The 27,523-nt window shown below is 27.9% G+C and overlaps 2 protein-coding genes across 1 annotated transcript; one reads left to right on the top strand and one right to left on the bottom strand.

Moving 5' to 3' along the window:
* The window catches only part of LOC132940433 (uncharacterized), a 128,562-nt gene that overhangs the window by 23,531 nt on the left and 77,508 nt on the right, over positions 1 to 27,523 (top strand).
* Positions 187 to 9,849, bottom strand: LOC132935832 (probable peptidoglycan muropeptide transporter SLC46). The gene is made up of 10 exons (XM_061002464.1): positions 9,161 to 9,849; positions 8,933 to 9,092; positions 4,921 to 5,163; positions 4,678 to 4,852; positions 4,222 to 4,393; positions 3,936 to 4,074; positions 3,704 to 3,799; positions 3,404 to 3,631; positions 3,169 to 3,325; positions 187 to 2,506 (listed from the first exon to the last, which is right to left on the bottom strand). The coding sequence occupies exons 1-10, from the start codon at positions 9,167 to 9,169 to the stop codon at positions 2,446 to 2,448; spliced, it is 1,440 nt and encodes a 479-aa protein (XP_060858447.1). The 5' UTR covers positions 9,170 to 9,849; the 3' UTR covers positions 187 to 2,445.

Below are 27,523 nucleotides of genomic sequence, written 5' to 3'. Positions count from 1 at the left end.
CCTTTATTAACTTAACAATTTTAGTTCTTTCATCTGTTTTAATTAATATTTTTAATTTTTAATATTTAAATAATTGACAATTTTGCTACATGTATAATATAATATTATAACATTTTATTTTTTTAATACCGACCTGTAAATCTTGATTTTAGAAAATTTGATTATAAAAACATTTATCTTAGTGAAATGATTTTTTAAAAGTTATTGAATTAACTCATCATTTGAAATGTAATAACTTTTAAAAAAAATATTATGATTTTTAATTTAAATATTTTTTTCCTCCCTTACTCTCCAAAAATCAAATATCTCGGGCTCACTCTCGACCAAAGGTTAACCTGGGATCATCACATCAAAATCAAAAGATTAGCACTGAATCATCGTTTCCGTATCCTCAAACCCTTATTAAGCAATAACTCTACCGCCATTAAAACAAAAATTCTGATTTATTAAACACTTCTCAAACCCATTTGGACTTATGGACTCCAACTTTGGGGAAACGCTAAAAAGTCTAACATACTGAAAATTCAAACATTTCAAAATATTGCTCTCCGAAAAATAATGAATGCACCACCCTACGTGTCTAATCACACCCTTCATACTGACACCAAACTCAAAACAATTAATGACGAAGCCAAGATATATTATAAAAGATTTTATTCCAAACTAATTAACCACCCTAATTAACTCATAAAAAAACTTATCTACTCCTTCCATACCTGGTAATCCCCCTAGACGTCTGAAGCGTAAGTGGTGTCGTGATCTCTTAAGATAAGAAAAAAAAAAATCCATAGAAAGTGCCATCGATAGGTGGCTTCTTTCATCAAATTCCCATGTCAATCTTTGTAACTCTCATCATATATGCTTATTGTGTCTAGTCGATACAGATTGTGTATAACGTTTAAAAATATAAAAAAAAAATATATGATGCTAATATTCTCGAAAAAACCTTAAAATATTCTCATTATATTCTCTTAAAAATTTAAAAAATATGCTAAAATATACAAAAAAAAGCAAAAATATGCAAAAATAATCAATAAATATCATTATATTTACTTTAATATGCATTTTAAATTTTTTTTTTTCAATTTTATATTAATAGTGAGTTAATTATTAGGTATTTATATTATTGCACTTTAGTAAGAGTTGGAAATGATAAAATAAAAAATTGTAAATGTTCAAAAAAAATTTTTCTGGGTACCGTAATATTAAAATTTAAAATAAATACAAATTTTTTCTCACAATTTACGAAATATTCCAAAATATGCTAAATGAGTTAAATATTCTCTAACCCATAAATTATTCTCAAATATGCAAAAAAAACTTTTTTCTATGCATTCAGAATTGAACAAATCATCCACATTTTTTACTTTCATAAGACTGCATAGACCCAGTAACGATATGTAAAAACATATAAATCCGGTCTTTACTAATGACAATACGGTACACTTGCGATAAACTTTGCAGTTTCAAAGGATCTCGTATAGTAAGCAATCAAACATGGGTATCTCCAAACACAATAAATAAAAGCCAAATTGAACACGTCATAATAGTCAATAAATCCGGTCTTTAATTATAAGTGTAGCAAGAGAGTCAATTAATTATGTATTATAAAATATAATAAAAAAATAAATAATCTTGATTAAAACAAGTTATTTAATTTGCCAGATCTTCTTGTTACACCCTGTAAACGGTTAATTGGAAGTAATCCACAGTATTATTATAATAATAATTTATATTTTAAAATAAGATATTTCAAAGATATTTATTGCAATTTATTTAGATAAATCACACGTTACAACAAAACGTAACTGAGAAATTTTTTGGCGATTTAAAGGTATCTATAAAATTGATTGAGAAACAATGAATACACTGCAGCTCAAATAAGTAAAAAGTAAAATTAGTGTTAATAAATTAAGTTAAATGTTGATAAAAATATATCATTCATAACTGAAAGATTTACTTAAATTTTTTAATTTATTAGAAATAAAATGTGTGTATTAAATAAAAAATATAATATAATATAAAATCAGTAATAATAAGTGTATATATTTAAATTCATAAAAAAATCATAGTTGACATTTCATAAAATTGTAAAACCTTCATAACATAAATAGTACAAAAACATCACAGATATAATATAAGATCCAACATGAGTATCAAAAATTGAGAATTTCTTATAATATACTAAATAATACGTATTTAATGTCATGCATAATCATTGATCTTACAATTATTATATTAATTAAAATGTAATATCAATAAAAAAATAAAATAAAATTTGTTAACATGTTTTTAAATTTTAAGCGAGTATTGTATTCAACTATAATATAATATTGTGTACATTGTATTTAAATTAAATAAATCTTCACCAAATAAACAATATAAAATGCTATAGGTACCCTTACATTTCAAAAAAAAGTTGGATGTATTTCCTTTGTTCGATAATTAGTTTATAATTAATAAATCTTCTGTTTTGGTACTTCTTGAAAGTAAGAATAATATCATTCTGAAAAATTAATAATTGCATTAAGTTGATAAGCAGAATTGTAACTTATTTAAATATAAAAGTTTAAATTAACATAACTTTGTTTAACGAACCTCAATTATGAATACATCAAGTATTACAGAAGATAATCAGTAAGTAGGTATACAGATACCAAGGAAAAAATTAGAATAGAAGTAAGCTGGATTTAATTTAATCAACATTGGGTAGAAAATTTATACTGTTATCTATACAGAGAATTTCATCGTCAATGATAGTAGACACTAGACAGAAGTATAAGAAATAGCAATTGAAAAAGGACAACTGATGAAAGTCATCATCGCCATTTAAGAATGTTTAATGATAAATCAAACATTTTCCTTCACTAGACTATTTTCTGACAAGGTTTTTCTAAATATTAAAAATTAAAACTATTCAAAGATAGTTTAATTTTTACCCACAATTGCACAATGATTTTTGTAATCTAGATTTGACTCGATTGCTTGGATACCTTTAAAACAAAATTGAGTAACCAGTAAAAATTAAATGGGGGCTATGCTACAAATCCCTATAACCATTATTATACCTGCACAAATTACAAAAAATATTTATAAATGTTTTTTTAACTATAAAATTAAATTAAAAAATAAATTTATTGTAATCTATTTGAATTGAAAATAACTTACATGTATAAACCTAAAACAAATGTGCCAAATATTGATGATAGGAGAAATATGAAATTGGCAAAATTATGGATTGTCATGTTATATGCCGTGGTATATATTGGAGAACCGAGTAATGTACCAAAACCTTCGATCACGCTTATGAACGCATATATTTTGCCTGCAAATTATTATTATTATTATAACCAATAAACAAATTTAAGAATGGTTATAATTATTTTGATTTGTTGTAATTTACCTAAATCTTCAGGTGGAAAACTCTTAGACAATTGAGACCGAACTAGTGGTTCACTGGTCAATACCACACAACCAAAAATCTTCACAAAATAAAATTGCCATGTATATTGTGAGTATGCTAAACCAACTTTTTCTATAATTCGTAGTCCTGTAGCAGCAGTAGCAAGATACATGTCTGGTATTTCAAGTTTAGTACTCAACACATACAACCCAATTGCAGGAATACTAGCTAAAATAATAAATAAATGCTTAGTTTATGTCTAATATTACATAAAATATTTACTAAAATAAAATTACAAACCACTTAATAAAGTTGCATAAGCATTAAACAAAGTATAATTTTCTAAAGTCCATGAAAATTGTTTTTGTAAGTACATATACATCAACGAATCTTCACCTAAAAATAAAAATACAATATTAATATATTGAATTGGATTAAATGACTTTTAATTGGTATTTATACCGAACAATGTTTTTAGGAATATTTTATTATAATTTATTATTGATAGTAAATAAATGAATTAAGTACTTGCCTAATACAATAGCTAAATTAAAAGTTAATACCACAGCAGAAAGAATTATTATGCATCTCAAAAATCCAAATCGTCTTTTCATAACGGTTTCCCACATACTTTTTACTAGATCGAGGTTGAAAAGTTTTGTATTTGTACCCTGTAAATAAACAAAAACAAGTTAAAAATGCATTAATTATGAAACCATAAATTTCTTACCAAGTACAGAATCTAAAAAACAAATGCTTCAACTTAACCTAATTTTTACTTTTAATTTAGAAAATATTAAAATTTATAAAATACATACTTTTTTTATGACAACAGTTTCTTTGAGAAAAAGAGATGTGTAAAGAAGGCCAGCTATTGTGAACATTGAACTTAAGGCAAAAGCATAAGTAGGCGATTTGCTGTATAACAAAGGACTTAGTAATGATCCAATAATTGAGCCAAAAGATATAAATGTTTGCAATACTCCTAATCTGTAAATAAAAATAAATTATTAAGTTACAATAAACTAAACATTTACAAATTGATAACATTCAAATAATGTCATTAAATGTAATTAGTACATTTTATAAACAATTTATTAAAATCTTATAGTTAAACGGTGATTTGGTGATATGTATTTATAGTTTTTTAATTTTGTTATTGAAATATTACGGTTTGATAATGTTATACATTATTATATTTCGTATAAAATACAAAATGTTGATTATATCTTAAATTGCTTTAACTCTTTAATCCAATATTTGAAATTTATTACCTGAAAGCTCTGGTTTTGAAATCAGTAATGTCAACAATATAACAAAATGAAGCTATAAACAATGCACCACCACCACCACTTACGGCAACAGGTATGCTACACAGCAAAAACATTATTGGAGGTAGACTAGGCATTGTAGAAAACACACAGTACATACAGTTAGAGACTACCATACCTTCAATTTTAAATGATCACAATTTCAATTAATATATACAAATAAATATTTGTACAATTATTTCTTACCTGAGATAGCTGCTAAAAACAATGGCAAACGACCGTTTAGATCACTCCATGGCCCTAAAAATAATGCTGTTACACAAGGCACCAATGTTTCGATTAGATTTTTAATCATCTGCAAATCTGCCACAGCCGGCTGAACTATTTCTTGTTCTGCTGCAGTCATATTGTAACAATTCACAGATTTATTTTTTCCGAGATCACTATGGAGGCATACACGTTCTTCGATTAGGTTAGTCTGCACCATCACTAAAATCATAAATAATAAATTTAACATATTTTCTATGAATAAAGTGATTTCATATCAAATCTTAGGTTATTGCAAGGATGGGTTAAAAAGTGAATTTTATTTAAACATTTGAACTTAGCACTACTTAATACTAGTTAAATGTTTATTTTAAGATTAGAAGTTAATTTAGATTTCAATATCAATTTATTTTATTAAATTTCAATCAATTTTGTTTTTATGTCAAATATTTCAGGTAATATTTGGTGTGAATTCATTACTTCAATGAAATACTGTATAAACACTTTATATTTTTGTATTGGTAAAAAACTTAAATATTTTTTCAACTTAATAAATTTAAAAGTTTAAAAAAATGTTGTATTGAACATCAAACTTAACTCAGTTAAGTAATCAAAAATGTATATTTAACTTTTAACTTTTTCTTAATAATGCATATTAACTGAACTGAGTTTAAAAAAAAAAATCATTAACTTGTTCAGCTTTGGGTTATTGCACAAATTACATAAACACGAAGCTGTATAAAGAAATAACAATTTAATTTTAATTATTAATTATAAATAATTTATAGTTAGGCAAAGAATTTTTAGTGAACAGCCAATGGCTGATGGATAAAAACTGGTTATAAATCAACGAGTTGTTTGTTAAGAGGATGTTAGTACAATATTTGTTTTCTCTCATAGACCCACACGCAATATTGATATACTTGATATACAATATTGAGCCGAGAGAGCATAAGTCTCACGCGTATCCAAATGAAATCGCTCCGCGGTTTTGGGATCTAATTTCTCCCACCAAATGGACCATCGTTAACCACCGCACGTGAGCCGATCATTCGACAGCGGAAGGCACGTTGGTGTTAGATGTGTGGACAACAAGGAATATTATAATTAGTCATGTAAAATTGTTTCTAATGATTTTTCAGTAATCTTATTTGAATATCACCTCTATGGAAATATTAATACATAAATTATAAATCTATTATAATTTATTAAAACAAAATAACATTCATATAAAAAATAACATATAACTACACACAATGCAGTGCAATAAGATAATATTTATTAGATATGATGTATACCAGCAGAATAAATTAAATAATAGTGACAACAAGGGGGTACCTTATACTAAATATCTCGAGAAGCTAATTTTTTAAGTAATAATCAGTTTGGCTTTAGAAAAGGATTATCTACCAACTATGCAATGTTTATTGTCACAAAATATAATAATGATAATAAAGTCTTAAGAATATTTATTGATCTAAAGAAAGCTTTTGATTCCATATACCAAAATCATAGTTGCCACAATATTTCATTAAGCACTTTCCCTGACTTTTCAATAACATACACATTGTTCTCATGACATATTTTAATAGTAATTATGTATTTTGTTTAGCAATTTTGTTAATTATATTTAATCAAATGCTGTATAAACACTATATAGTTTTGTATTGGTAAATAAATTAAACATTTTTTCAACTTATTGAATGTAAAAGTTTAAAAAGATTGTGTATTAAACATCAAACTCAGTAACGAAAAATTAAATTTATATTTAATTTTTAACTTTTTGTTCTTAATGCATATTAACTGAACTGAGTTTAAAAAAAAATCATTAACTTTGTAATTAACAACAGTAACTTTTCTGATAGGAAAGTGTATCTAGTTGGTACTTTGAAGGGGCCAAAAGTAAAAATTTCTCAGTCGTTTTCAAACTTGAAGTGAAAAACAAAAGAAAAATTAAGGGAAAACGGGAATTTTTACAGAAAATCTGTTTTTGAGAGAATCGATTTTGGTTTTTGGTGCAACTCTAAAACAAATGACCGTAGGGACATGACATTTTGACTGAATGTTTATAATTGCATTTCCTATACACCATAACATTTTCAAAATATTTTGACTTATTTTGAGCTGTTTAAGGACATTGTCAATTTCCATTTTTTTTAGTTTTTCAATCTATAAATATCAATAAAATTTTATCTGTTGAGTAAAAAAGCTTGAAAATTTAATAGAAGGCTCCTAGGGTTTTGTTTCAAAGGCATATGAAAAAAATTAAAAATCCTTAGTCACAGTTTTTATTTATAAGCATTTAAAGTTCAAATTTTGACAAAATACGGAAAAATCACGAAAATTAGCAAATTATTTTGAGTTGAGAATTCATAAAAAATTTTCTTTTTAAATCTAAGATTGAAAAATCTAAGAAAAAAAAAATGTCTACAAGAAACTTAAATTAAATTTTTATGAGCGTCTGAAATTTATATTTTTACAACATTTGATATTCATTTGATTTCTCATGTAACAATTTTCTTATTTTATTGTAATTAAAAACGAATGACTGTAGATACTTTAAAATTTCACTGAATGTTTATATTAGCATTTCCTATACACGGTAAAATTTATAAAATAATTTGACTATTTTTGAGCTGTTTACGGGCATAGTCAGTTTTCAATTTTTTTAGTTTTTTTTTCTACAAATATCAATAAAATTTTATTTGTTTGGTAAAAAACCATGAAAATTTATTGCGAGGCTCCTGATATAATGTTACGATAGCAGTTGAAAATATTAAAAATACATAGGCACAATTTAATTTTATAAGCATTTAAAGTTCAAATTTTGACAAAATTTAATAATTATTTTTTAGTTAAAAATTTATAAAATGTTCAACTTTTATAACTAAGGATTGAAAATTGAAAACAAGGCTCCAGGTAAATTTATATTTATATTATAAGTAATAAATTACTTTATTTACAATAATATCATCAAATATACTTGGTAATATCATAGGCTGACTGGCCGTTTTCGCTCGGAAACGTTTTTCTTATACAATGATATTATATCATTAAATTCAAATTTAACACCATCCATTACAGTGACCCACTTGTAACCTACTGTACAGCAGAGCGACATCTAATTACCCACCTTTTTCTATATTAACTTAACGAGTTAAAAAAAATAGTTCACTTGACCAGCCTTGAGTATCCTAGTATAAGGTCTATGATAAAATATGATACAAAGAACTATAAATTCATTATAATCGCGGGGGGTATGTATAAATAACAGTAAGACCAAACCGCCATTATTTAAATATTGTCATCTTTTAAATTAATTTATTATCACGTTTAAGGTCTGTGATTTAGCTTATATCATAGGTATACTTTGGATATACCACAACGTATTATTTTGTTCCCGATATTGGCAAGGAGTCTCCGAATTAGGTGATTGATGTGCGCATGTGTGATGCAACTACTTGCATAATTATTATCTATAGGTTACTATCACAGAATTATTCTAAATCTTGCTATCTTTGATTGTGGTTAGTTATATTATTATAGTAATTACTAATTATTATATTATTATAGTAGGTAGGTCATTATACTATTTATTGAATGTAATATTATGTTTAAAACATAACATGGTGATTTGATAACAGGTATTATCTGTGGATAAATATGAGAAATAAGTAAATTGTAGGTATTATGCTATTTTTTGAATATAGTATTATATTCAGAACATAATATGATTCAATATTTTGACAAATCAATATGTCATATCCACAGAAATATTGTTCTCTATAATTTTTCTAATGTTACAACCACCACCGCAAATACTCGAAAACGTGAAAAAATTAATTTATTATGTGGGAACACGTGTTGCATACGCCAGATAGAGAAAACAAACAGTGCGCTGACATCCCCTCAACATAACATTATTAACCACCAACACAACTTTTGTTTAAGACAGTATAGGCAGGTACGGTCAAATGGCGAAAGCACTCACTGCTGACATTCACTCCCAGGAGCAACAGCATCATGATGGGCTCCAAAGTCAGCCTGAACTTGGTCTTGTCACTGGGCTCGATGACTTGCACAGCACCGCCGTCTGTCTCGGGTTCCTGGATGCTGCCCGCCAGGGCCACCACGGACGCACTCTCGCCGTCCTGCAACAGTCGCACGCGTGAACAACCGACGGCTGCCTACGAAACCCGAAATCGTGGAGTGTACTCACGGTTTCCATGTCTCGGTGGCTCGGTCGACTGCCGGGGACGGGGTCGGTTTTTTACGACGTTGTGTCCGGCGACGACGGGTACGTCGTTATTCGCGACACTATTAATAACATGCACCGCCGATGCGAAAACAACAATGTTATTGCCTATTCAATAACAATATAATCATACCGTGTGCCTGCCTGTAGTTGTGCTACAACGTTTTTGTTTGCCGAACAAAGGAACTCGTTACGCAATATCAGTGACATTTACGGACGCGCATTGTTCTGCGGACGACCTCCGCGACGGCACAAAGTCGAGAGACGCGCTACAACTACTACTGCACTACTACGTATAATAATATTATTACTATCGTATCGGAGTCGATCCGGTCGGGACGGGAAAAAAAATATTTTTCTAGTCGGTACATTCACTAGGACTGTTCCTACTACAACAACTGTATAGTTGCGGTCAACCGCGTAGCACGATAAAAATAATTATTAAAACCGGTTGGTTTTTTCATCGCGCTACGTACACAATTCACCGTACCGAATAATATTACATAACACGAAATAATATAATATTTTATTATTATTGCTCAACAATAATAATATTATTGCTGTTATCATCTATTCTGTTCGGACGACGTCGTTCGGTCTGTTCCGGCCGCCGCCGAGCGATACGACAACGACATTCCACACACGATGAGAATTGAGAATAATATCATTCTACGATACGACGTTTCCGTAGACATGTGACACCGGGCCGGCGGTGTAGTGGGGTGACGGTAAATTGCGAATAACAGTGATAAGTATCTATGTGTATTACATGACGTATTCATGTGTCATTCACAATTTTAATTTATTGTGATAAGACCGGAACGTCGAAATCGAAAACCAGACGATGGTTTGAGAGGACGCTAATACGCGGACACTTGTTGTCTCCGTCTTACACACGTACGACACGGCAAAAACTGTTTTGCGCGGGACAACTTTTGTCTTTCCGTGCCGGGCCGGCGCTACAAAATTGATTGGATACAATTATTATAACACTCTGTTGAATTATACCTACGTAAATAAATTATAATATAATACATTTATGAAGAGGTTTAAAACTAAGAATTACACCGTTGATATATTATGACGTGTTATATGTTTTAAATGCTGTACCTAAACATTTTCAAAGGGACGATTTGTAAATTTATGAACTATAGAGTGACCGAACGTAACTTTTGGACAAAATTCGCTACCCGAATACTGCAGTGTCTGTGGACTATAGATAAAAAATAAACTTAGCTTCACTCGGAAATCAGAATCTAAAAATAAACAAAAAGATTTACGAGTGGCTTTGTTAAATACCTATTAGCTGGTAGGGTAAGCGAATACTATATTAGGTTATTAATTTATTATATTGAAATGGACTGAAACTTAATTACGCGAACGCCGCACGCCTATGGTTTCATATTAATTTAGTTTTATACCGTTTATTGTAGTTTAAGTACTTCAGTACCTAATAATTACGATTCACATTGTTTATCCTCTTCGATGAACCGTAAATACTAAATATTGTTAAAAATATTTGAGATTTTTTAAATTTTTGTTGATGTATAAAATGATGTTTTAAATAAAAGTTAGATTATACATATATTATAACCGTACGGATGTCGCAAAATTATTATTTCAACTGTAGTTTGAAAAATATTATCTTTTATAAAATTATAATATTTCATTAGTGATGATTTGCTTTTCTGGAGTGAGCTCAGCTTCCGCGGGGCCCTGTACAGGGGCACCGGTTGCACTGCCCTTGCTCCGGTCCTGTTTCTGTGTTTGTAGTAGTGACTCCAAAATTGCTAGAAAATTATCCATGCAACAGCGTGCCTATATTTTAAATAAGATAAATACAATAAAAGTCATTTCCTTCTAAACAATTGGTTTTTTTCATTTGCTTATAAAAAATAATTGGATAGTGCTATTTGAAAAAAAAGCATGCTGTTGCACGGATAAAGTTCTTCTCTATGTGTTGTGACATTTTGGTAGTTCTACAACAATAATATGGTGCGAGAAAAGTTGTCCCGCGCAAAACAGTTTTCGCTACGTTGTACATTAATATTGTAAGACGGAGACAACACGTGACGTCCTATTATGGGGCCTCGCTATGGCATTGATTTGAGAGGATGTCAGCGCACTATTTGTTTTCTCTCTCTGGTCCACGCGCGACATGTACAAAACGCGTTAACGCAGAATTATTTTTTCAATCTTTTTAAGTAATCTTAGAGTAAAATCAACTATTACAAAAAAGATAGAGAATAATATTTTTGTGGGAATGACATATCGATACTATATTTTATTGTTATTTGACTTTGTATTCGACTCTCGAAATAAACAAAAAATGTTGAAAATTTAAATTATATTTAAATTATTTTGGTACAGTATTTCGACAAATCGATATGTCATTCCCTTAAAAATATTATTCTCTATCTTTTTTATAATAGGTGATTTTACTCTAAAATTATTTAAAAACATAGAAAAAATGATTCTTCGTAAATGCGTTTTGTCCATGTTGCGCGTGGGCCAGAGAGAGAAAACAAATACTGCGCTGATATCCCTCTCAAGGAAAATCGTTTAGGCAATTTCTAATCTCGTCGTTGCCACTCGAGATCTATGTGTTAAAATTAAATTAAATTTTAGTCGTAAATGATTATTAGTGTGTCCATACAGGTCAATTTTATTGTTGCGGTACGGAGGGCTCTCGCAAGCACTCGCACAACCACATGTCAGTGTGTAATATTGTGATCATGAAAAAATGTTTATTTCCCACTCAAACATACGATCCTAATTCCGACAATACGTCGCAGCGATTACCTCGATTTGCATTCTGACAAAATATTCTTTTTTTCCACAAGTGCGAGGGTTCGATCGAGGCACATTTTTAAAACTGTATTTGGTTAATTAAATATTGAAGTTGGAAATTCTATATTTGTTTGAATATAGTTTACAGTTCTTATTGCAATTTAAATAAATAAATAATTAAATTACAAAAATTAAAAATGTGGCTCGATCGTTCCCTTGTGTATATTACGGACAATCCGAATTATTTTTTCAGAATGAAAATCGTGATAACTGTCGACACGTATCGTTGGAATTTTATTAGAAACAGTAGTTTTTGACAAAGTGGTAGCGAGGCCTCTTAAGACGACGTCGCACCATAGACCTAAACTAACTATTTGGTTTATACTTTATAGCAGCTCCCTAGGGTTTAAAAAAAAATCAAAAAAACTGTTTTAATCGTTTAAATGATTTTTTCAACTGTTTAAAACAATAGATGTAGTTTATTTTAAAAAAAAATTATTAATTTAATATCTTAATTTTATAAAAATTTTATATATATTTATATAAATATTTATTTATGTTGGAATACAACTATAATTACTAATTGTTATGTTATTTATTGGTATGTAATTTTAATAATTTTATTTCTAATTTCTATATAGCTTATGCTTTACATTATTACTTGTTAAGTGTCAACTGTTATGACTGAACAGTAAACATTAAACAATACATTTTAATATTTTATAATTCTGTTGTATTTTGTGTTGTAATTTGTAAATGAAATAGGTATTAAAAATTAAAATTAAACAAATATATTACCTACAGAACTGCAGAATAGTAATAGAACCATAGAAGTATATATACTTTTAGTAATTTGAATAAGTAAACTTATTATTATAAATGTTATAAATTTCAAATTTGTTTATGAAACAAAAAAAAAATAATAAATAGGAGTTGCCAGTATGAACTTATAAATTATAAGTTATATGCACATAAATTATGTTTTTCTGTTTTAAACAACTGTTTTTTTTATATTGTTTAAATCATTTGTTTTAAACAAAACCATGTTTGATTAATTTAGATATTCAAAACATGTTTTAAACAAGTGTTTAAAACATTTTGTTTTAAACAAGTGTTTAAAACATTTTGTTTTAAACATCTCAACTCTACTTCATAGACATATGCGTCGCACCCGTATGTGTTGTCTCCGTCTTACACACGTAAGACATGGCACATTTTCGTTTCCTAGTTTCAATAGTAGGTACGCCTGTCAGTTTTGATATTGAAGCGAATTGACCTATTATCAAAATTTTGAGTAACAACATTATCTGTGTTCTCTCGTTATTGGTTATTTATGATATTTTAGTTTGTAAATGAATTATGAGCATTTTAATATCGATGTTTTACATACTCGTGACTCGCTTAAAAACTAAAATATCGTACCTAAAAAACCAACGAGAGATCAACGAATAATTTTTTTTTGGTATTTTTGGAAAAAAACTAATACTTATCAAATAAAATCCAAGCGAATAAGGTCTAACCAAGATTACCAAACAATTTCAGCAAATTTTCATTTGTTTTTGTTTTTCCTGATTATTTTAAATAATACCGAGAATTTTCAATTTCGACCTCCCAAAAATATGAACTAGTCGAACTAGTTTAAACTTGCTTTCAAAAACCTCCATCAAAGTATATGTTCAGAGCGTTTTGATACGATACGATACGACATTCCCGTTGACATACGACAATGGTTCGGCGGTTGTTGGGTGGTGCGGTGACGGTATTATATTGCGAATAACAGTGATAAGTATTTATGTGTTATTCACAATTTTATTCATTGTGATAAGACCGGAACGTCGAAATCAAAAACCAGACGAGTCACTATATAGTTTGAGCGGACACTTTTTGTCTCCGTCTTACGAGTGCATAACATGGCAAATTTACGCTCAGCAGATCGCGTTTAAGAGGATGTCAGCCGTCAGCGCACTATTTGGTTTCTCTCTCTGGCCCACGCGCAACATAGACAAAACGCATTAGCGCAGAATCATTTTTTCTACGTTTTTAAGTACCTAAACTTAAATCACCTATTACAAAAAAAGATAGAGAATAATATTTTTGAGGGAATGACATATCTATTTTTTATTTTATTATGTTATTTGATTTTAAAAATAAACAAAAAAATGTTGTACATTTAAATTATCTAATTTTGAGACAATATTAAGACAAATCGATATCGACGAGAGAACAACAAATAATTTTTTTATCGACATTTTTAGAAAAAAACTAAAATTAATCAAATGCAATCCAAGCGAAGACGGTCTAACCAAGGTCACCAAACAGTTTTAACACATTTTTATTTATTTTTGTTTTTTTCGATTATTTAAAAAAATACTTATAAAATAAAAAATATTTTTCATTTCGACCTCTCGAATTAGATCCAAATTCCTTACAAAAACCTCCATCGATGTTTATGATCAGGGAATTTTTCCTACTGGAAAAGTAGAATAGTTGAAGTTGTACACCATTTTAAAATACCTCACCCATGCGTATAAAATGACTAGACTGGACAAAATAAAAATAAAATTATAATTAATTTTCAAGCCCCCCCCTTTCTATCATTGATATGGGTCCTTGTTCTAAGCAGAGCTCGAATTGTGCGGGGGCAAGGTGACGGAGCTCCCTTACTGTTTTTATATTTTTTTTTTGCGCACTCCAACTATTTTTTCTACAATACGTCATGTTCAAGTGTATAAGTTATTAATTGCCTTAGTTAAAAAAATAAATTAATGAAAATTAGTGTTGAAAATAATTTAATAATTTATCTAAAATCTAAAATATATCTTGAGGACTCGGGGATAAATACGTTAATGGTAGGTACATTATATTAAATTGTTTCACATTTTGCAATGGTAACTTTCGAAAACTGACTTCACAAATTGGAACGCAGTGCTGTTTTTATATTATATAGGTAGCTTGAAATATTATCTTCAGTAGGTATTTGTTTTGTGTTTTTTATTTTTACTATTTTGTAAACTATGTTATTTTCTTTTTGAATACCTACTATTAGTTTTAATATATAATATGTTTGTACTTAGGTAAGTACCAAACCTTAAAAATTATGGTTTGTTTTCAAATTTTCAAATTATTTTTAATATTATTATTTTTCACATTTTTGGTACTTCAATGTATCGTCCGACGCAATTGACGTATAAGCGTATGGCCTTTTTTTAATCCCGCAATTTTGTTCTTTTTACCTTTACGATTTCCGGCGCAATTTACGTAAAATTTTCAAATTATTTTTAATATTATTATTTTTCCCATTTTTGGTACTTCAATGTATCGTCCGACGCAATTGACGTATAAGCGTATGGCCTTTTTTGAATCCCGAAATTTTGTTCTTTTTACCTTTACGATTTCCGGCGCAATTTACGTATACCAGATACAGCGGCATTACCGGTAATAATATCCTTCAGGATCGTACCAGTACACCGCCACCACCCACTGCTGAGCGGCGACGTAAACGATGAAATTTTATGGTTTTTATTGGGAAACATAATATAATCGTCGTAATTTAATTATTATTATTATTATTATTATTATAAACAAGGGCGTCCGCAGGGGGTGGGAGGGAAGTAGGAGCAGTTACCCGTCCCTTGGCTTTTTCTGGGTTGATTATCATGTATTATTATTGATGATTTTAATGTTTTAAAAAAACCTAAATAATGCACTAAATTATTTTTATTTTTAATACTTGATATATAAATTCTAATATACATTTTAAACTTTTAAATGATTGTAGAAAAGTTTAACAGACAGAACTTATCATTTAGACTACTTATTTAATCTAAAAATTAACTTTTTTTTTTTGTAACTATAGGTTTAGACTTAAGATCATATATTCATTATAAAAATCATATAAAAACATGTGAATATTTTAAATTTAAATTTAAAAAAAATTTCAAAATGCTCTAAAAATCTTTAAATTTAAAAAATGACCTTAAATTTAAAATCGTCAAAAAATTCAATATAGGTACGGTATAAAACGAGTATCGCGTAGATTTAGAAAACAATGCAAAGTGCATTATAATCCCAACCTAAATCATTACCGTTGTAATATAAAATATCGAAAAATAAACTTTTTTTAAATTAAAAATAAAAACATTTTTTTTTTTTTTACAGAGTGATTTTTATTACACTCGATTCAGAGTCAGAACTAAGAACGTTGCTTTTATAGATTATGAGATGTAGTGGTGGGACCAAGTGCAATACTGAAGTGTCAGCCAAGTTTTTACTTTTTTGATAAAAAAAATTAAATGTTCATAGATGCATACCTACAATAGCTACAACTTTTTCAAGTTTGTGGTATCAATGACTGAATAAGCTAGAAATATTTAATTTTATAAATTACCTAAAATTATAAAACCAACGGTAAAATGTTATCTATTAAAAAATAATGTATTTGATAATTTAAAATTACATAACAATTAATTAAAATGAATGCTGCATGATTAAGTTTTGAGAGGACGTGATACCCGCATGTGTTGTCTCCGTCTTACAAGTGCGTAATATAGCTAATTCTACGCTCAGCAGAACACGTGTAGCTTCGTTATTTTAAAAATAAGAGTGAATTGACCTCTTATAAAATCTAAAGGTAACATAATTATCTAGACAACCTCATGGGCTTTTTATTATATTTTAATTTTTAAGTGAGTTATGAGTACTTTAAGATATACAAACAATTTACAATTTTAAAATACTCATTGCTCGCTTTCAAATTAAAATATAATGAAAGGCCCACGAGGTTAGGTTAGATAATAACCTTTAGATTTTATAAGAGGTCAATTCACACTAATTTTTGAACTAACGGAGCTACACGTGTTCTGCTGAGCGTAGAATTTGCTATATTACGCACTTGTAAGGCGGAGACAACACATGCGGGTATCACTTTTAACTAACTATGTACGTATAATTCATAAATATTTTTATATTCCTTGTCTATATGAAAGAAAATATGTCACAAAAAATACTTTATAACCAATAGGATAGTGAGACAAAAAATGTAAAAAGGAAAATATTTTGCCCTCCCCTTGACAAATTCATGCGGACGCCCTTGAATTTATACATACACGACCGGACCTTGGACACTTTGTTGCTATTTGACCACAGGTGGCAGTCCAATCGTGCACGACAACATCACGTCATCTCATGCCGGAGATCTATATTGTTTGCCGTTTGGCCGATTAATAAAAATAACGATTAAATCGTCGTAGCGCGATTGTTTGTTTTAAGGAATAATAATATTATTATTATATATTATTTGGAGAAAACCGAGCGGTTGCAGATTGCCTTTGCATAAAGTTAATATTTATTTAAAATATTTTAATTAACATATTGTTATTTTATATAATATTAAGTGGACATAGTACCCTATCACGCGTTGTCTCCGTCTAACCAACGCATAATATACCAAAATATGTACGTCTGGCAGTTCCAATTTTGTGTTGTTAGTTTTATAAATACTTTTTAATATTTAAAAATGCTCATAGTTCGCTTAAAAATAAATATATCGTAAAAAACTAACGAGAAACACGGATAATAATAGATCAATCCGACAATCCCTCTAATATTTAAGCCAACAACACAAAATTGGAACTGTTAGACGTAAATTTAAACATTTTGGCATCTAGCGTTATAGTATAAGACGGAAACAACTCAAGTGCGGTTAAATTAGGTTAGGTTACGTCCTCTCAAAAATAATATAATTCTCATAAGTTTACGTATTTTTTGTTACAAAAAAGAAAAGACGTGTTGACTGATTTTGAACCACTAGTTGATTGAATATTTTTGGAATGTTTAGACAAAGACAAAAAGTGTTGTATTAAGTTAGCTTTACGCTTTATATTGGCGAGGAAACAATTTTGTTAAACTATAAATTTTACAATCAGCCTCAGTTCGTTTTCAGTTTTTGTAAATATATTTATCATTAAAATGTATACGTTTTTGCCAACCACAACTCACAAATAATACACGTACACGAGAAGGTAACAGATACTATAGACAATTAGTTGACTAATGACTAGTGAGTATAGTGACTAAAGACTAATTCCGCGATTTCCGACCTAGCAAAAACCTGGGCAAGTTAATGATTTTTTTCAACTCGGTTAAGTTAAGTTAATATGCACCAATAACAAAAAGTTAAAAGTTAATTTAACTATATAGGTTAACTCAGTTAAGTTAAAAGTTAATACACACTTTTTGTTAACTTTTTATTAAGTTAAAAAAAAAGTTAATTTGTTTGTACAACGCTAGCGTGCTTAATTTTTTTCCAACCCAAAACTAAATTATAGACTATAGTGTTTATACTTTGTACAGTATTTCCATATAAGTTAGATTCGAATGATATACATTTTTAACTTCAAACAATTGTAACAATCAAAAGTAACTAGTTGAAAAAAATTTAAATTAAATTAACTTTTTTACTTAACTTTCACTTTTTAACTCGTTAATGCCCAGCCTTGGATTTAGGTACCACTTGTACACTGTAGAAATGTCGGAGAAAAATGTCAACGCCCCCGCCGATTAAATATAAATAGGTAATACAAATTGTATGTTATTTGTTCAGTACATTATGTGTGGAATTTCAGAATTAAATATAAACAGCAAAAAAAAAAACAGAGTGGCTACATTATTGCCAAAATATAAAAAAAGTACGCCGTGTACTGTTGAAACGCGTTTATAAGTAAAACGCGTCGAGAAAATCATCGCCAAGCATAGTATTCTATACAGTGTAGAAATCGATAGCCACTGTTTTTCTTGACGTACTTTTTGTTAAAACTCGTTTATAACAATGTAAGCAACCGATGTCTTTAGTATCAATAATGCATTTTCATAAATGCATAAATTATCTTAAGAATGTACCTTTAGGTGTACATCAATTTGGTATTCTACAAACCGGAGTCTTAAACATTTCAGAAAACAATTTATTGATTCAGGCGTTTAAAAATATATGTATATTTTGAGTATAAAAACAAAACAAATATAAAAATTAATATGTACATTTTTATATTCTCATAACAAAAAAACGGGTAAATGGAAGTCACTCTGCAGTAACAAGTGGGTCACTGTGTAATGGACGGTGTTAAAAGTGCATTGAATTCACTATAAAAATATAAAATATACGAAAAAAGAAAACGGTTTTGAGCGAAAACTATTTGTCCGCCTATAAAATTTCTAAGTTTATTATTGATGGTATATTATATTGTGATTAAAGTAATTTATTTTACTATTAGGCATTAGTACAACAGTAGGTTAAATTTATTTCTGACAAAAATTACATTTTAAAATGTCATTGTGTGTATAAAATATAATAATATAATATATTCTAAAGTTTCATATACCAACTACTAAATAATTTGTACATTTTAAATTTGAACTTTGAATAGATACTAATAAAAAATGTAACTTTTCTGATAGGAAAGTGAATCTAGTTGGTACTTTGGGGGGGGGGGGGGGGGGTCAAAAGTAAAAACGTCCCAGTAATTTTCAAAAGCGACGTGAAAAAAAAAGAAAAAATTAAGGAAAAACGGGAATTTTTACACAAAATCTGTTTTCGGGAAAATAGATTTTGGTTTTTGGTGTAACATTTAATATTCACTCGATTTCTCATGTAGCGAATTTCTTATTTTGTTGTAATTAAAAACCGTATGACTGTAGATACTCGAAATTTTCACTGAATGTTTATATTAAAAGTTTCTATACACCATACAATTTTGAAAATATTTTGACTCTTTTTGAGCTGTTTACGCACATTGTCAGTTTTCCATTTTTTTAGTTTTTTTTTCTATAAATATCAATACAATTTTATCTGTTGAGTAAAAAGCTTGAAAATGTAATAGAAGGCTCCTAGGTTATTGTTTCAAAGGCAGATGAAAAAAATTAAAAATCCTTAGTCACAGTTTTTATTTATAAGCATTTAAAGTTCAAATATTGACTAAATACGGAAAAATCACGAAAATTAGCAAATTATTTTGAGTTGAGGATTCATAAAAATTTTTCTTTTTAAATCTAAGATTTGAAAATGTAATATAAGATTACTCATAAGTTTGTCTACCTTTATCAAAAAAAAAAATGTCTACAAGAAACTTAAATTAAATTTTTATGAGCGTCTGAAATTTATATTTTTACAACATTTGATATTCACTCGATTTCTCGTGTAACAATTTTCTTATTTTATTGTAATTAAAAAACGAATGACTGTAGATACTTGAAAAATGAATGTTTATATTAGCATTTTCTATACACCATAAAATTTTGAAAATATTTTGACTCTTTTTGAGCTGTTTACGGACATTGTTAGTTTTAAATTTTTTTAGTTTTTTTTTCTATAAATATCAATAAAATTTTATGTGTTGGGTAAAAAAGCGTGAAAATTTAATATAAGGCTCCTGATATATCGTTCTAATAGCAGTTGAAAAATATTAAAAATACATAGTCACAATTTTTTTTTATAAGCACTTAAAGTTCAAATTTTGACAACATTTATCAAATTTTCAATTTATTAATTATTTTGTAGTTAAAAATGTATAAAATGTTTAACTTTTATGACTAAGGATTGAAAATTTGAAACAAGGCTCCACGTAAATAGGTTATATATAAATTACTTTATTCACAATAATATCATCAAATATACTTGGTAATATCATAGGCTGACTGACCGTTTTCGCTCAGAATCTTTTTCTCAGAAAATTTTTTTTATACAATGATATTATATCATTGAATTTAAATTTAACACCATCCATTACAGTTACCCACTTGTAACCTACTGTACAGCAGAGCAACATCCACTTATCCACCTTTTTATTATCTTATTGTAATTCAAAAAATATTAATTGTAGACACTATTATCTACTTGAAACATATCCACCACTATTTAGGTATTTTAAATATTATTTTCTATACATAATTCAAGTTTCAAAATATATACTAAATTTGGGTAATTTTGAGTTAGGTTCCTATTTATAGCAATTTTAAACGTATGATTTATTTTAGTTTTTTTCTATGAATGTTAATGAAATAAAGTTTTCGATCAAAAAGCTTGACAATATGTAATAAGTACAAGGTTCTTCATAAGTTGTTCTTATGAAACCAGTACTTGACATATAAAATTTCTCCATTTATTGTAGTTGCATTTAAATATTTATAAGCCAACAACATCTAACTTTTAACAGTGCAAATAAACAATTAGGTACCTACTTAGTTATTAAAAATCAATGACGCTTCAGACATTGCGGTTGATACGTTTAATATGTATTTGTTGGTATATTATATTATAAAAAAAAAAGGTGCTGCTCTCATATGCGGACTACAAATGCATGAGGTCTACCATCATAAATGTAGACCGCATATCGTAACAGAAAAAAAATAATTATTTATAAACTGCATTATAAACACGTACATCCACTAAATGATAAAATAAAATTTGTCAGATAAAATAATGTTCTGATATATGTCATATCTTGTATTTTCCAACTATGTTAATTGTTATTAAAACATGAAATTGTTGATATAGGTTAGGTACCTAACCTAGTAACCGACCTACAATTACTGTGCGACATTATGACGAATTCAATAAGGTTGTTAGTTACGAATTGGTCGTCGATTGGGTTGTACCTACTGCGTTTATATTTATGTCCGTATTGTATATCGTGTGCATTATGCAATTAGATGATTTTTATTCGTACATTTTTTATTATTTTTTATATTGAGGTTTTTCTTTTATTTTATGTAGACATATTATTATTAATACATTATATTTTTCAAATTTGAGCTAATGAACATATAATATTATAATTATGAAAAGATAAGCATGGCGCATTACAACATAGGTATATCATGCGATCTACGTCTTACAAGGTAGAACGCATACGTAAGCAGAAATATGTCTGTAGTCTGCATATGAGAGTAGCACCAAAAAAAATTTGCGTATTTAATTCATAAAATCACTTTGGTTAATGTAAAAATAATATGATTTTTTTTTAATTTAAACTATTCTAGGCAGATAAACATACAAAAAAATGTGAATAATCAATCATAATAGTAGCGGTACACTAGATGTATTTATTTAAATCAATTTATTGATAATACGTAAATTAAAAATATAATTTTTAATATTTTTTTTTTTTTTAGATCAACACAATCGAAACAAATTTTTGCTACCAGACATACTATATTGTCCACTGAAAAATAAAGGCAACGATTAAAAAATAAACACATTTTTAATATGCATAATATTATATTTTATAGTAATTTTTAGGGAATAGATATGCATTAGTAACATAATATCTAGAGATTTTGAAGTCTTATAGCATAATATGTTACAATTCATAATTCTATGGATTGTACCTACTTTCGACATAATATTATAACTAAAGTAACACATCACAGGAAAATGTTTATATTCGATTTAAATTAAGACTCACCAAGTAATTGGGTACCTACCTGCCTACTAAAAGTCCATGTAATGAAGACATGAAGTAATACAATATTTGGGATTAACACTTCGTGAAATCGTTCTTTTTAACCTTTCAAGAAAAGTTGTCCATTTCGATTTCATGAAATGGTCACTACAATTTTTCATAATGTAGTCAATGGTCATTCGCTTTGTGAAATAACGTATTTACCGCATACAATTATATTATTACTTACCTATTTTAATAATTAGATATTAAATGTACCTACCTACGAATATTATTTAATTACGTAAATACGAAATACCTAATTCCATACAAGATTTTATACATATAACTATTAATTTAAGTTGTAACCACTTGTAGGTAATTATATTTTAATAAGGTCTATTAGTTCACATTTTAATAATAATTAATATTTAGTTATCTATATGGTCTATGATTAGTCATAATATTTAACGTACATACGTACAAAATATTTAAATGTGTTTTTATTTAAAATAAAAAAATCAGTTTATTATAACCAGGGATGGGCAAGATATAGGTACTAAAAAATCAGTATCACGATACTAGATACTAGATACTTGGATTTAGAGTATCGAGATACTAGATACTCGATACTTACATTTTAAGTATTTAGATACTCAGTATCCGATAATCGATACTCGATACATTTGAATAAAATTAGTCGTAGGTTTTTTTAAAAATTGTATTTATACACAATTAAGTAGGAATATATTATGTGTTATTATATTATTAATTAGTTAATATAGACCACAAAGTGTAACAATTTAATAATAATATTCTACAAGACGATTAATTATTATTCACGTACATAATTATTTCGATAGTCATAAACTACATATTATTATAAAGCCAGTAAGTAATAGTTTAAATATTGAACTAGTATTACCTATATAATATATAAATGTTTAATTATGTATAATGTGTATTGTATAATAATAGTCACTAGTCAGGCTTGAATTTAATTTATATTGTACATACCTAGGTAACGTCTTGTTTCATTTAAAAAATGCTAATTTTACAAAAGTGACGTCTGATAATTTATTCCTCCAAGTTGAAGGCTACAACCTACAATAAATCACCTGTGACTACTTAATTGTATTGGTATTCCAAAAATAAATATTAATTAATTATGATAGTAAAATCAGAATTGTTGATAATTTGAAATTAAGTAATACTGTAATTGAGTTATGGTATTCATACAATGTCTAAATAAAAATCAGTTTTGATAGAACTTTAGTCACTAAATAATGATATAATGTAAACTAGGTACTAAAACTTAAAAATAATGTTTTAAGTAAATTGTTATTGTAATTATATATTAAGAAACGTTTTCTTAAGAATAAGTTTTATTTTATATTGAATAAAAGGACATAATACAAATTGTATTTGTCATTTGCTTGAAACGATATGAACACCGTTAAATTAGTAGATGGTTCAAAGCTAAAATCAAATGAAATCAATAACTTTTAGATAAGTAGTTCCAAAAAATAGGCGTCTATACGACTAAATGAAAATATTACAGCCTAATAAGCAGGGTTGGGATTTTATAGCATTTGCATATTTCTTATGAGATGCTTAAAAAATAGCAGAGTAAGATAAAAATGTGTTTCACGATACAGAGAACTGAAATTAAAAATTTTATTTTGCATATTTTGCGATTTTTTAGTTTTTAGTGGTTCTTTGAACTTTTTTTTTTCATTTTTACCTGTTTTTGAATCAAAATCGGCCATATTTTATGAAATTATATTTTAGTAAACGTGTTTTTAGATTTTTGTCAATCGAATTATTATGATAATTTCGTATTAGGTGTTTGGTTCTAATTTTTGTTATCTGCTGATTTTGTTGGGTTTTTTTTTGCCGATTTCTACTGCGATTATTAATCGCTGGTTATCAACGAACGATCGTTGAATGCGTTGTGTAGTAAATTCATTTGGATTTTGATCAGAGTGACTAAATTATTTCAAATCTTAAGTAACTACCTATAATAATGTGTAAGTGATCAAAAAATGATCAATTAATAAATTTCCTTTTTTTTGCATATTTTGTTGTTTTTATTGCATATTTTTAGCGATATTTAAGGTAATATTATAGCGCGTATTTATGCAATTTTAAGTGCTACAAAATCCCAACCCTGCAAATAAGTAATATAATGTAATGGTATAATAAATTATACTATACCTATTGAAAGACATAATATTATGCGATGATCGCCGGTGTAATATATATTATGATCCCTATAAGCTTATGGGGATAAAAAAAAATATCTTAAAACACTTTCCAAAGAGAGAGATTTAAATTATTTCGATGTTAGTAATTAATTAGTACGAACAGGTGTCATATTGAAAAGCGCTGGCCTGAAAATATATCGGTTGGCCCGCGTTAAAAATGTTCGGAGCCACTCCTCCCCCGCAGTGTCCATTATGTAACAGTTTTAGTATCTATAGGGAGGTTTGAGTTTCCAAAATCGTTTGCAGTGCACGAGTAAGAGCGCACGTCAATCCGGACGATGTGCCATTGTTTTAAAGGTACGTATTTTAGTATAATAGTATATACCTACCTAATATATATATATATATATATATATTATAAAGTATGAAAATACTAATTGATCCCCGGACGATGGAAAAAAAATAATATTTTATAGCTACTGTAATATACCGAGTCCCCCGGGTGTAGAAAAAAAATAATATAGCGATTGAATCCGTGATTGGGAAACGTAAATTTGTACTAATTGAGCAGTAGCTGATGCCTATCGGGAAAAGTAAAACGACATAATAATATACATCGATCGAGTCTGTAGATTTTTATTTTGTACGTATTTATATGAGGGCGTTTCTCTACCTACAGTTATGCAGGTCGAAACAACTGAACGCGAAACGTTAAATTAGTTTATTGGTCTATGCATTAACCGGATCTAACCGAAAGAAATTATATATATTTATATATCATACCTAATTAAAGAAAACGTAATTAGTGCAAAAAAAAAAGTGAAACAAAGACAATTATATCAAAATTATAGAATTTATTTATACATGTACAATAAGGCACATTGTTTATTACTGAAACGTCACATCTCTGCACTGTCCTGCTTAAAATATAGGTTGCCGGTACCATTTTTTGGAAAAAATGTTTTGTTTATTAAATGTGATTTAATAAAATATTATATTTCTAAAAAATATTGAATACAAAATATTACTGTGTATGATTTATCGTATATTTATATAAGTACAACTTGAAATCATAAATTATGTAAAAAAAACATTGTTTGGTGCCTATATAGGTATTAAATATAACATAAATAAATGCAGTGGGACCTTGATAACTCGAACTTCTATGAGTCGAATTTTCGATAACTCGAATTTTTCGATAAGTCGAAGTAATTTTAGTTGAATTTTGGCTTTTAGCTCGAATCTTTGTTCGACATACATTACCGAAAATCACTGAAATAATATAACACGCACGTACCTCGATAACTCGAAGGTCAAATAGAAAAGTGTATTTTTATAAATAACTAAAATCGTAATCGAAAACCGATTAATATTATCAATCTAATCCTTACCTAATGCTTGAAAGGAACAGTTATGAATTATATTTAAATTATAAAAATCCAGCCAGGAATAATTTTCAGCACTATAAAATATAGAATATACAAATATGAAATAATAAATCAACAAAAATAATATGTTTTTCTTTAATTCTAAGTGTGTAATAAATTTATTGTTTCTAATCATCTATAACCGAACACGTTTAAAAAAAGAAAAAAATATTTTTAATAATTTCAAGTGAAATATTTCAAATTTAGAACCCTAGGTATACCTATGTATTATATTTTAACAATTTATTATTGAAAATATTTCATATGATCGAAAGAATAAACCGATTTATTCAAATTTTAATTTTATTATTATGTATAATTAATTTCTTTTATATTTATTGACAATTTTTTATAAGATCGAAATTTTTAAATAACTACCTACCTACTTATATAAAATATTAATTTTGGCGCAAATGATATGTCAGTTTTGCGCCTTTGGCGCTTCTGCCTTCTGTTATAATATGTTGGGTATAACAGGTACTTATTGAATATTATAGGCGCTTATGTCCTACATATTTTGGCGAAAATGATATATTATTTTTATACCTTTGGCGCTTATGTCATATATAGCCACCTATTTAATATTCCAATTCATATAAGTATTTTATATAAATGTTAAGTAGGTATTTGATAATATTGAAGTAGGTCGTAGGAGGTACCTATTAAGTATTTAAATGCTTTTATTCGAATTCTTTACACAACTCTGGTAGACGTGAACCGCCTATATTGTCTGTACCGCAATGAAATAAGTTATTTAAGTTATTAGTTTATTATTTTATTTATTTATCGTATAGATCTATTATAGGTAACTACAATCATTAAACACACACAACATCAGTTCAACAAAAAATAAATAAATGTTAATACAGATATAATATGAGTATAACAAGTCATAAAAATCCCCTATAGTCGACATATTATAATAATTTCTAGAGTTTAATGTCTAAGTCCATATTCTAATGGGGAGGACGATGGTAGCCTGCTCGTGGGCCGTGGCCCTCCCTGCATAAGCTATTTCGACGTCGAAGATCTAACAAACGGAAATAACCAAAATAGCATGACGAATACCATTGCACCAAGGCGGTAATTACCAGCATTACTATTACTCTGTACCGTACACAGTGATAAATTGTATAAGAATAATAAATAATAATTTAATGCTATAATGTATTATTATCGTTACCTATATATTATATAATATAATAATATGTTCATTGTTCACTAGCTGTTTAGCTAGTGTACGTACGTAACCACAGTTTAACACAAACTGTTTAGATTACCTAAAGGTTGTACACTTGTACTACTAAGTCCTAATCTTATTATGATACAGACTACGACTTAGAAATTATATAAATTATTATAAAATAATTATGAAATAATTAAAAAATAATTATTATTATTATAGAGATATGGGTGCGATAATGGCTGTCCGAGCAATTTAAAATATTAACTGTAAAATTAATAGACGAT

The sequence above is a fragment of the Metopolophium dirhodum genome, chromosome 1, assembly GCF_019925205.1.
Source record: "Metopolophium dirhodum isolate CAU chromosome 1, ASM1992520v1, whole genome shotgun sequence".
In the NCBI taxonomy this organism is placed as follows: Eukaryota; Metazoa; Arthropoda; class Insecta; order Hemiptera; family Aphididae; genus Metopolophium; species Metopolophium dirhodum.
This window is presented reverse-complemented; position numbering and strand designations above follow the sequence as displayed.